The sequence below is a fragment of the Glycine max genome, chromosome 4, assembly GCF_000004515.6.
Source record: "Glycine max cultivar Williams 82 chromosome 4, Glycine_max_v4.0, whole genome shotgun sequence".
NCBI classification, from domain to species: domain Eukaryota; kingdom Viridiplantae; phylum Streptophyta; class Magnoliopsida; order Fabales; family Fabaceae; genus Glycine; species Glycine max.
In genome coordinates this window covers 3,916,320-3,929,662 of record NC_016091.4, presented here as the reverse complement: position 1 = coordinate 3,929,662, position 13,343 = coordinate 3,916,320, and the positions used below count along the sequence as shown (strand labels likewise).

At 28.2% G+C, this 13,343-nt stretch overlaps 1 protein-coding gene across 1 annotated transcript; it reads left to right on the top strand.

The window, feature by feature from the left end:
- The first annotated feature begins 7,378 nt into the window (after positions 1-7,378).
- On the top strand, positions 7,379-7,861 carry LOC121174817 (secreted RxLR effector protein 161-like). The gene has a single exon (XM_041015110.1). It carries the CDS (start codon positions 7,379-7,381, stop codon positions 7,859-7,861), a length of 483 nt encoding a protein of 160 aa, XP_040871044.1.
- Positions 7,862-13,343: the final 5,482 nt, after the last annotated feature.

Here is a 13,343-nt window from a genome sequence, read left to right as displayed (position 1 = left end):
AACCGAGGTTTCTATCAAATAGCTCCTAATCTATAATGGGATCTTAGCTACATTTGTTATTTATTACTAAAATATTTTTTTTAGTGTGTATCATGCAATTATTTTAGGAAGTGCCATATGTATTCTAGGTTGTTTAAAATTGGGAAAAGTTGGTTGTACAAACAACCATTCCCTATTAATTACTTAGCATTTGTGTTAAATCTAGAAAAGAGAATATGAAATGGTGACAAGATAGAATCTTTATGAGTTAAAAGAAGCTTGTTTATAGAAACTTTCATTAGAAGAAAAATTAATTAAATTACTTAAGATGACATAAAAGTGAATTGCTTATATGAAGAGCATTAAAGATGTGTTGAAAATATCTAACATGTGTGATTTGAAACTTTTTTATTTTAAGGTTTTGTTTGGCTCAACTTTTTTAACTTAAAAAAATTAAAGTAAAGCTTAAAATAAGAGGTTTGAAAATAAAGTAAAGTTGTTTGGAATTTTTTTAGTTTTAGTTTTAAAGCTTATTTTAAGCTTGAAGTTGTTTGGTAAAAAAAATAAAAATGTAAATTTGTTTAAAATTAATTTTCTCACATAATAAAACAATATATTGATTAAAATACAAATTTATAGAAAAATATTAAAAATACATAAGTTTATTTTTGTTATCATTTGATGATATAAAAATTAAGTAAAAGTATTAAAATATATAAATATAAAGCTTTAATCATAAAAATGTCAAAAGAATATTTTAATTAATAAGAATTATTTTTAAATCAGATTTAAAATATGTTATTATATATAAATTTGTTACATAAATTTAAGCATTAATTTTTAAAGATAAAATATGTAAAACCTTCTTATTAATCTTCAATAATATTCTTTTTAAGATAAAATATAATTTGTTTACACAAAATTCAATAAATAATTCAAAAATAATTTAATAAACATATTATTGAGATGACGCTATCTTGAACTAAAATAAGAAGTGACATAATTTGGTGTATTATAAATAAAAAATGTTATATTTTTAGGGATTAAAAATAAAAATAAGATATTTGCAAGGGCAGAAAATAAAAAATTTGACAACTATTAATCAACAATTGATAATTAATGATTGATAAAGTAACTTGGTTTTGAAATCGGAGACAAAAGACATTTTGTTAATGAAATGTAAGGATATAGATATAAGATTTAAGAATTAATTTGACCATTTTCTATATGTTTGGAGCTCATAACAAATAAACCTAAGGTGGCCTACAACTGGAATCAATTTGGAAGAAGTTAAAGTGAAAAGCAAAGTCTACACATGGGATGCACTTGAAAACAATTTTTCAAGTCAAATTGTTAGTGTCGTGGATTCCTAAAATGAGAGTAGTGTGAGTAGTTATTGTAGAAAAATTATTAATGTTGATTGCACCGTATAAATAACTCAAAAACACAATGTAAGGTTCTCAATTAAACTAATCAATTTTTTCAAATTATTTTTTATTTATCAATCAAATTTATCTTAATATTTAAATATTTTTTTTGCAAATATGTCAGTTTTTGTTTTAATTATACTTTTTTTATTTTTAGTCATTATAAATATGTTATTGTCTATTTTTATTTCATAATATTATTATGATGATGTAATATTTTTTATCATATTATCATTTATCAATATAATATAATGATGATGTCATCATGATATCTTATCGATGTCATTATTATTTATCATATGTAAATTAATATTGTTGAGATAATCAATTATCAATTGAAATAAATAAAAATGACATCAACTGAAATCAAAAATTGAAATTTTATACGAACTAAATTTAAAATAAAAACTTTAAAGGATTAAAAAAATTATTTATAAGAATCAAAAGGTTATTTAAGTCAATAAAAAAACTCCTTAATTCATAGAGATTAAAAGGTTATCTAAATCTTTATATAATAATTTTGTATATTACAATTAATATATTAGATATCTATTACATCACTAAGTTTTTGATTCGGATAAAATTAGATTCAGATTCTTACTTAAGATCTTAAATTTAAATCTTGTGAAATAAAAAATTATTAAAAATAAAAATTTCAGTAAAAATAATTAATATAATAAGATTTTTGATGAAAAATAATTATCAATAAAATCTATTGGTACTTCACACTTAAAAACATACTTATAAAAGAATATTAAATACATGAAAACTCGAGTGTTTAAATTAAAAAAATATATCAAAATTACTTTCATTCAAACATAAAATTCAACATATAAAAAATAAATTTTAAAAGGGTCTTAATATAACTATTGCTTAAAACCTTTAATATTTAATACACTTACCTGATATGATTTAACGTTATATATTTTCGTCGCTTTTCACACTACCCAAATCGCAGGGTAGAGTTACACATACCATAGTACCATACCCAAGAGCCAGCAAATATAGTAGTGGAGTGTCAGGATGGGAAACTACACAAGTTGAAGTATCTTCATTCAAAAAGCTCATAGCAATATGCTTGAAATGGTACAAATAGTTATCCTTATCCCATGTCTTTTCAACCAAAAGTAATATGACGAGATGGTCGAATGTACATAATTAAACTAACATAAAAAGTTCTTTTATATATATATATATATATATATATATATATATATATATATATATATATATATATATATATATAATTTAATTGGTGATATAATATGATAAGAAAAAAATATTGATTAAATTTTTAAAAAAATTTATTATCAAAATATAATCACTTTTTTTTCTTTTATATTCTCATGACAGATATAATAACAAATGCGACTAGTTTCTTCATTTTTCTTTTCAATGTTTTTGACTTTTGCCTCATATTTCAAGATAAATTCTCTAAGCAAATTATGAAGGCAAGGACCATTCGAGTAATAGTCCCTTTTCAGTTTCCGAGTTTGAGTACTTTTCTGAGAAAGGTTTCTCCAATATTTATCCTGTTTTTCTTCCACAAATTCGGAAACCACTTTTCTTATACGCATTTTTTCATGACGAGATCTACACCGTGGTCCCTAAAGTCAAGTGGTCTTTCCAGGAATAGTAAGATACACTTAGGAAAATAGGTTTCTGTCTATTTTATTATATAATTATTTTTTTAAAAAATGTAAAATGACTATAATATCCTTTTGTTAAAATTGAAGTTGACAATGATACCCTTTTATAAAAAAGTTGATTAATCGGGTAATTTCCAAATATAATCCTTTTATTTATTTGCATATTGTATCATGATTTTAGCTATGAAATCTCCATATCAATTTTAAAGGTATCATTCGTGGACTCTGAAGGTCAATATATTATTGTTGGGATTTGCATTTGATGATTGAGTTGGTCAATTGAGTAGATGGTCCATATTGTCTTCGACGACATTGTCGTTGTCGTTGTCCTGGACAATATCTTGGTTTGCTTGGTTTTGTCTCCATAAGAAATCTTTGACAATAGATCATGTTTGTATGGTTGGATCGAGAACGTGATTTTCATCCTTCAAGTGAGTTCATGCGTGGTTCCCCTTTCCTGAAGTAAGGTTGTTTGGCTTGTTAGGGTCCAAGTATTTTTTTTTTAGATTTGTTTATCGCGTGAAAATTATAATATGTAATAGATTGTTTGAGTGTGATTAATGCTTCAACCCTCACCCAATAATGCTTCAACCCGACAAACAATGGCTCATCTTTCCTTTCGTAACCTCTCACATTCAATTACAAACTTCATGCACCCATGCAAATCAAATGCCAAGATTCCAACCGTAAACTCAATCTTATACATCAAAACCCCTTATCGGATGAACATATCATCTACCGTCACCTTTGTTGATATATGTTGTAATTCAGTTAGTTAGTTAGGAGTTAGTTAGTGATTCATTTTGAAGTTAGTTTGACAGCTATGAAGTTTGGTATAGCTACATGTGCAGTGTGTGTAAAAATAATAGTGATCATCAATGAGAAGTATGAGAGTACAAAAGTTTTAGTTCAGAATTCTAAGTTTCTTCTATTTTCTCTCAATCAATTCCTTCATCATCTTCTCTTATTCTCTAACATAGAGTGGGTGAGTTCATAGTGTGAGTGTGTGTGAGAACTTTATTGCTCCAACAAACTGGTATTCAGAGCTGAGGTTCAAGATCCTTGGATATCGAAATTGAGATGGCTTCCTTGAATAGAAATTTTCCAGCATCTATGCCTGTTCTCGTAGGCAAGAACTATGATGATTGGTGTGCTTAGATGAAGGTAATCTTTCAATTTCAAGATGTGACAGAAGTGGTGCAAGAAGGGGTTCAAGAACCTGACAAGAACCCAACTGATGCACAGAAGGTGGCTCACCGTGATTTGATGAAAAGAGATGCAAAGGCATTGTTTATTATTCATCAATGTGTAGATGTAGATAATTTCCAAAAAATTAGATCTGCTGATACTGCAAAGAAGGCATGGGATATTCTAGAGAAATCCTATGCAAGGGATAGCAAACTCAAGAAGGTGAAGTTGTAGACCTTAAGAAGGCAATATGAACTTCTACAAATGAGTGATCAAGAAAGAATTGGTGAATTCTTTTCTCCAATCTTGGCAATTACAAATCAAATGAATGCTTATGATGACAAGCAATCAGACTTGGGATCATTGACAAGGTATTAAGAATCTTGACACCAAGATTCGATCATATAGTGGTGGCAATTGAGCAAGGCCAAGACCTTGAAGAAATGAAGATTGAAGAATTACAAGGAATACTTGAAGCTCAAGAGATGAGGCTCAGTGAAAGAAATTCACAAAGATCAACTGAGCAAGCTATGCAAGCCCAAACAACCAAAGGGAACAACTATGATGGTAGTAAAAATAAGAAGCGAAAGGGAAATTGGAAGAACAATAAGTGGAAGGGGTCAGGTGAGGACTTCATTAGTTCTGGAAATCATAACCAGAATGAAGAAACTAACAAGAAAAGTGAAAGGAATCACAAAGTGGGCAAGAAGAAATTCAACAAGAAAAATATTCAGTGTTATAACTGTCAGAAATAGGGACATTTTGTAGATGAATGCAGAAATAAAAGGGTTCCAAGAAATGTAGATGAAGCTCAATTGGCACAAGATGAGGATTCTGACTCTTAGAAAGTGTTACTAATGGCAACTACAAACTCAAAAGAAGACAATGTTAATTTGTGGTATCTTGACACAGGTTGTTCCAATCACATGACTGGACATAAAAAGTGGTTTGTAAACATTGATGATAAGGTGAAGAGTAAGTACAGATAATAGTTATGTAACTGCAGAAGGCATTGGAAAGGTGATGATTCAGAGGAAGGATGGACAACATTCATTTATCAATGTGCTATATGTTCCCAATATGAAGAATAATTTGCTGAGTTTGGGACAATAGCTAGAAAAGGGCTACTTAATGTAGATGGAGGACAATCAAATGAAGATATTTGATAGCAATAGGAGGTTGATTCTAAAGACCCTTTTTACAAGAAACAGAACATTGAAGATTGGAATTCAAATTGCAGAATTTCAATTCTTGGCTGCTTCTATAAGTGATGAAAGCTGGATGTGGCATCACAGGTTTGGTCATCTAAATTTTAGGAGTTTAAGTGAATTGAAAAGTAAGAAAATGGTTCATGGTCTCCCTCAAATTGAGATACCAAAACATTTGTGTGTTGTGTGTCAAAGCAACCAAGGAATTCTTTCAAGTCAAAAATTCCAATCAGATCCAAAAGAAAGCTTGAAGTGATCTATTCTGATGTGTGTGGTCCTTTTGAAGTGAAATCCCTAGGAGGTAACAGTTACTTTGTGTCATTCATTGATGAATTTACTAGAAAAATATGGATCTATCTCATTAAGCAGAAAAATGAAGTGTTTAACATCTTTAAGAAGTTTAAGTTGTTGAGTGAAAAGCAAAGTGATAACGTAATCAAAATGCTTAGAACAGATGGAGGTGGTGACTATAACTCACATGAATTTCAAGTATTTTGTTATGAAGAAGGAATAATTCATGAAGTGACATCTCCCTATACACCTCAGCATAATGGTGTTGCTAAGAGAAGAAATATAACCATTCTAAACATGGCCAGGAACATGATGAAAGGGAAGGGAATGCCTTATTACTTATGGGGAGAGTCAACTTCTACTATTGTGTATATTATGAACAGATGTCCCACTAAGAGATTGCAGGGATACACACCTAAAGAAGCATGGTCAGAAAAGAAGCCTAGTGTGAGTCATTTCAAAATATTTGGTTCACTGTGTTTTAAGCATGTGCCTGAGCAGATCAGAAAGAAACTTGATGACAAGGCTGAACCAATGATACTCATTGGATATCATCCAACCGGTGCCTATAAGTTGTATCATCCTAAAATGAGGAAGGTTGTGATTAGTAGAGATGTCTTGATAGACGAAACAAAAGGTTGGAATTGGGAAATAAATGTTGCTGACAATGGTGAAAGAAAGGTGATTGTGAACCTGACAAACAAAGTGAAGATGATGTACCATCAAGTGGAGAGCAACTCAGAATGTCACAAAGAGGGAGACAAGTACCATAAAAACTCAGAGAGTATGAATTGTATCCTGATACAACAATCACTACAGAAGGGGATTTTGTGCACTTTGCTCTACTTGCTAAATTGAAACCAATGAGTCATGATGAAGCCTCACAAAGTTCACATTGGAGAGCAGCTATGAAAGAAGAATTGAGATCAATTGAGAAGAACCAAACTTGGGAGTTAGTCCACTTACCTCAAGAAAAAAGACCAATTGATGTGAAGTGGGTCTATAAGACAAAAGTAAAGCCTAATGGAGATGTATCCAAGTATAAGGCAAGATTAGTAGCAAGGGGATTTCTGCATAAACATGGCTTGGACTATAATGAGGTTTTCGCTCTAGTTGCAAGACTTGAAATTGTTAGGCTCATTGTGGTAGCTGCTAGCAATAGAAACTGGTCTCTATATCAACTTGATGTGAAGTCATCATTTTTGAATAGGCCACTTGAACAAAAAGTTTACATAACTCAACCACCTGGTTATGTAGTGGCAGGACAAGAGAATAAAGTTTACAAGTTGAATAAGGCACTATATGGCCTTAAGCAAGCTTCTAGAGCCTGGAATATGAAAATTGATAGCTTCCTAGTCCAACAAAATTTCACCAAGTGCACTACTGAGCATGGAGTTTATGTTAGAAACACAGATTCTGGTGAATTTTTTATAATATGTCTTTATGTAGATGATTTGCTAGTGACTGACAGTAGTAAAGAAGATATGAGAGTGTTCAAAGGAAGAATAATGGAAGGATTTGAGATGTCTGATCTTCGAAACTATCATACTTCCTGAGTATTGAATTTGTTTCTACTAGTAAAGGAATTTTCATGCATCAAAAGAAGTATGCAAAAGACATTCTGAAGAGGTTCAATATGGAGTGCAATTTTGTGATCACACCAACCGAAACTAGAATCAAGCTGCATATAGATGGGGATGAGAAAGAAGTTGATCCTACCTTGTACAAGCAAATTGTAGGCTCATTGAGGTACCTATGTAACACCAGACATGACATTGCCTATTGTGTTGGATTGATAAGCAGGTTTATGGAGAAACCAAAAACACCTCACTTCCTGGCAGCAAAAAGGATTCTGAGGTATATGAAAGGAACATTGGATCTTGGCATTTTATATCCTTATAGTCAGAAGAATATAAGAGAAGTGTTTGGTTATAGTATTTCAGATTGGTGTGGTGATAAGGATGATAGGAAAAACACTACTGGATATGTTTTTAAATTTGGAACATCACCAATCTCTTGGTGCTCAAAGAAGCAGAGTGTAATTGCTTTGTCAACATGTGAAGCAAAATATTTGCTACTGCTATGGCAGCTTGTCAAGCTCTATGACTGGAAGCTTTAATGAAAGAACTAAACTTGAGAGATTGTAGTCCTATGAGGTTGTTGATTGATAACAAATCAGCAATTGATTTAGTTAAGCATCCTGTGGTACATGGCAGGAGTAAACATATTAAAACCAAGTTTCATTTCCTGCATGATCAAGTGAGTAAGGAAAAGATTGTATTGGAGTTTTGTAGGTCTGAAGATCAAATTGCAAACATACTAACTAAGCCATTGAAGTCTATCAAGTTCAAGGAATTGAGAGACAAGTTAGGAGTGACATCTGTGACAAATATGAATTAAGGAGAGATGTTGATGTATGCTGTAATTCAGTTTGTTAGTTAGTGATTCATTTTGAAGTTAGTTTGACAACTATGAAGTTTGTTATAGCTACATGTGCAGTGTGTATAAAAATAATAGTGATCATCAATGAGAAGTATGAGAGTGCAAAAGTTTTAATTCAGAATTCTAAGTTTTCTCTATTTTCTCTCAATCAATTCTTTCATATCTTCTCTTATTCTCTAACATAGAGTGAATGAGTACGTAGTGTGACTGTGTGTGAGAACTTTATTGCTCCAACAACCTTCACCAATGAAGACATCATAAACGAAAACACCCCAACAACATAATGCTCCACGTTGGGCGTAGAGGGACCAAAATGGGAAACACACAACCAAGAATAATTGTGTAAACAAACAAAACATTTATGTAAAACTGACTTTAAAAAATAAGAAACTAAGATATTATATGAGAAGTAGGGCATGGTGACATATCTCATTTGTCAAATATAATATAATATATCCAACCCTATATAACATCCTAATCCATTAAAGATCACTTAAGTTAGTGGTCCACGCTAAATATTGTCTTTTTTCATTAATATGCTCGGAACATTAATCTTTAGATTCATACATGCAGTGACAATTATGAAATTATATATATATATATATATATATCATTTTTTTAATGTTTCAACTTTAGTCTTTTTTGGAGAGTATAACTCATTTTCCACCTTCTCCAACTACCTTACTCTAATTAACTTGTCATAATTTATCTAAGAGAAATGTTTTTTCTTCTTCTTTGTTGACAGATTATTTTTCTTCTTTTACTGTTTCTATTGTTTTATACAAAAAATCTACACATATAATGAATCTTAAGCCCATATAGACATAATTAAATTAAAATAACAAAGTTAATAAATAAAGAGTGCACATATACTTACTCCAAATGTTGCGCTTGCAATAGTTTGCTAATTGCTATTTGCCAAATGTCCTCAATTAACAGGGGACCACCCAATCGAGACGAACTCTCTTGGCAGGTGCGTGTTGGAATATATATATATATATATATATGATGAAGAATTTTTACTGCTAATTTTTTATAATTATTTTTCATTTTTATTATTTTTTTAAGATTTAATAATTAAACTTAATTATTTATTACAATCATTAAATCTTAAAAAAAATAAGAATAAAAAATAACTCTTAAAATATTATTTTTAAGTAAATACATTCATCCTATATGTATAATAAATGTAGTATCCTTGTGTCACTGGTTAATTAACTTAAAATAAAAAAAATTATCAGGAAACTAAAAATTGTCATATATATATATATATATATATATATATATATATATAGACGTTGCACTTGAGGCACTCAACTCATCCCTCAAATCAATGTCGGCCATTCATTCTGTCTCTTGTCTTATAATGACCGTCTGTGAGTGCTACATAGTTACATTATTGCTTATAATATTTGTGGCTTACCTTCTTCAACCCCACCGTGTTAGAAGAATTAGTTTTTTTTTCTGGATGACATGTGTTAGAAGAATTAGCTAATTGATGCGCAACAATAATTACTGAAGACATGTTAACATTCCCTGCATAAATGCCAACTATAATGTGTCATCCAATTAAGGGATAATACAAGACGTCGTCTCTAGAATTTTCATAAAACAACATTTAAATTTCAATTATGTGTGTGGCTGTGCAAGCATGAGTGAATGTAAGTGTACTGTTAGGATTCTGTGGTTGATTTTGATTTTGAAGCTGTCTTAATTGAGACACATTCCCTTTGTTTAAAGTTTGAGGTGTATAAATGACAATACTTTTCTCTGACATGATCGATTGAGATATCGTGAATAGGAGGTGAGCACCAACAAAAATAATACTCTAACTTAAGTTAATTAATAATGATTTTACTAGGGTAACGATATATAATATGTAATAAATGCTTACTTAACATTGTTGACATTATCTATACTCATAAGAGTATGGAATGTATTGAATTTCTTGGCACAATGCCCGGGACCTTTAAAAAGAAATATTTCCATATTTCTATTGTAACAACAAGAAAACTTAGCTCCAGGTTGAAGTATGTTCCATTGTACCTAGGTGTATTATAGTGCTTCTGTACCTAAGTGCTAACAATCATTGAGGTCAAAGTTCGAAAATTGAGTCGGTTCTCTCAGTTGGTCAAGGTGTCAAATTATTTAGATTGGGACTTAAGCCTAGTTCAGAACAATTGTCTCACAACCTTTTTTTATGAGTATGTCAAAATAATTACAATGGACATGCAATTGAATATAAACAAATATTCTTTTCTATTTTTGACATGGAAATATTCAATTTATATAATGCTTATTGATAAATAGGTTCAAAAGTTAACAAGTAATGATATTAATCATATTACAATTATTGTACCAATAATAATAATAATAATAATAATAATAATAATAATAATAATAATAATAATAATAATAATAATAATTTCATATAAATGACACTCAAATAAAATATAATAATTTTATTACTATAAATTCATATCTTAAATACTGATAAAATGAAATAAATATAGAATATTTTTGGTTAAAACAAATAATTGGTATTATATTTAATATCTAATAATCAACATTGGTGTCATATTTTTAATAAATGAATTAAATGTATGATTAAATTGTTCATATTAATCATGATTATCATATAATTTTGGTATTTGTAAGTTAATAATATAGATTTTAAAATATATGTCACAAATAATAGTAATTAAAAATAATGATTTTATAAATATGTGGTTAGATCTGAAATAATTCATAATATTTTATTTTAATTAATAATTTTTTTAAAGTTTTTGTTGACTAGATAACTTCCCTGACATGTGCTTTATATATTATCCTAGTGCTTATACGTTAATAATTTATGCAAAAGTCTTTATTGTATCATTAAATCATAAAATGTGACCGTTAATAAGTTTATTGAATTTTATAATAATTATTTTAAAAAGTCATACTTATCATGATTTAAGATTGATTGATAATTTAAATTTATTTACACTAAATTAAACTCTTCAAAAAAAAAATAATGATGATGCATTTTGCGTTTGTGATATAATATTTTTTTGGATATTTTAATTATCAAGGCTATAAATTTAAATTAAAAATATTATGAATTATTTATTTCATTCAATCGGTTGGTTACAATTAGAAATAACAATAAATAATGAAAGTTATTTATGGTGGAGACCTCTATGTTGAATACAACCATTTCTAACCAAATCTTATATGTTCAAGAGAAATATTATATAATGAATTTTTTGCTATTTTAATAATTTATATGTTTAGTGATACAAAATAATATTGAAAAATAAAATTGTTTAATAGTATTTATTCTCAATTTATATAAAATTAATTGAATTTAACTGTGTTGTATAACCAAAGTAGCCTATTTTTATTTTAAAGTAGGTCAACATTTATAATTCTACAAAAAATACTAAAATTATTATTACTTATTTATATAGTATATATATTAATTTATTATTTTTTGTCATTTTTATCAAGATTGAGCAATAATTATAATCAACAATAAATTAATTTTATGCTGTCTTAATATTTAAATAAAAAAAACTAATATGTGAAAGTTCCAGCTTTAGCTTTTATTATTAAAAAAACAATTCTAAAACTTCGATAATTATAACAAGCTCGTCTTAAGAAATTCAAGCACATATTTAGATTATTTTGTTTTTAATATTTATAAATAATAAAAACTTTCAAAATATTTACAAGAATACTTTTAAAAATAAAAATATTTTTTATATGTACTTATAAATGTCTCCATTCTCCAATATCGGAGGCAATATGGGTGGGGGACGGAGAAGTAAGAACCTTTTAAAGACATGCATGTTGAGACTTGAAAGTTACAAGATAGTGGTGTGCCATGCAATTCCCACGTGAACTTTTCCCTAAATCACGTGGCTAGATGCTCAGTTGCAGCCCCAGCATTAATAAGACTATATGTATAGTACATTTTACTTTTCTACAGTAGACGACGGGTACGGTGCAATTCATAAATTAAATTAAGTTAAATAATCCAGTACAAAAAAAAATGACATCTTGTTATTAATATAACTTTTTTATATTAACAATATATCAAAACTATTTTTAATAATTTTAAATGCTAAATTGTTTATACTACGACAAAAATACAGTTATCGACTATCGAAAGTTGTCAATAATAGTTAAAAAAACATTGCTAATGTAAACGTAAAATATTTAATTATTAATGACTATTAATTTGTCAAACATATATTTATGGTCAAATTATCAATAGATATTACATAGGGTGGTAAAAAGCCAATAAATTTTAATCATTATTAACGGCTAAATTACTTAAGAAGTTACCGACTGCCAAGCTATATATGCAGGAAATATGATCAATGAGCAAGCTATTCTAATATTTTGTTTATGAATTTTATGTATTTCATAAATATATTATAAATTAAAAAAATAAAATGAATAAAAATATTTTTAACTTTATATATATATTTTTAAAAAGGTATTGTTAGTTATAAATGATAAATAGTTTTATAATAAATATTTAAACAAAATCATTATAAATAATATCATCATAGGTAAGTTAACCATCAAATATTACACTTGATATGATATTTATGTGATAAAAAATTATATAAAATAAAAAATAATATTTTTTTAAAAATTGAACTCATGACCTTTTATTTAAAAATAAAACAATAAATTACTTAACAATTTATTTTGTTCAATAAATTTTATAAATACTATTTTACATTAGTCAAGGGTTATTAAAAAAAATTGAATTATAAAAAATTATAAAATAAAATAAAATATTTAATATTTAATTTTACATGTATTTTTTATTATAAAATTTTATTTAATATAAATAAATAAATTATTATATATATAAACTTTGTAACCCTCGTTACCCTATTCAACTAATTGAACTAGTCACCTTGGTAAGAAAGAGTTGCTTCAAACCCGAGGAAGTCCTTCAGTACTCCCAAATCTTTAATTCCGAAGTGTTGATCAAGAGGGGACTTGATATGGCCAATTTCATCAAGTGAATTGCCCAGCAAAACTATTTCATCAACGTATATCAACAAGGCAGTGAAATTATGATAAACTCATGATTTTGTGAATAAGGAGTAATTTGTTGTAGCTTGTATGTATCCAAGACAAATAAGCAAGCTGGA

Excerpts from the sequence above, each read along its gene's own strand:
- LOC121174817 (XM_041015110.1), top strand. The coding sequence starts at position 7,379 with ATGGAGTGCAATTTTGTGATCACACCAACCGAAACTAGAATCAAGCTG.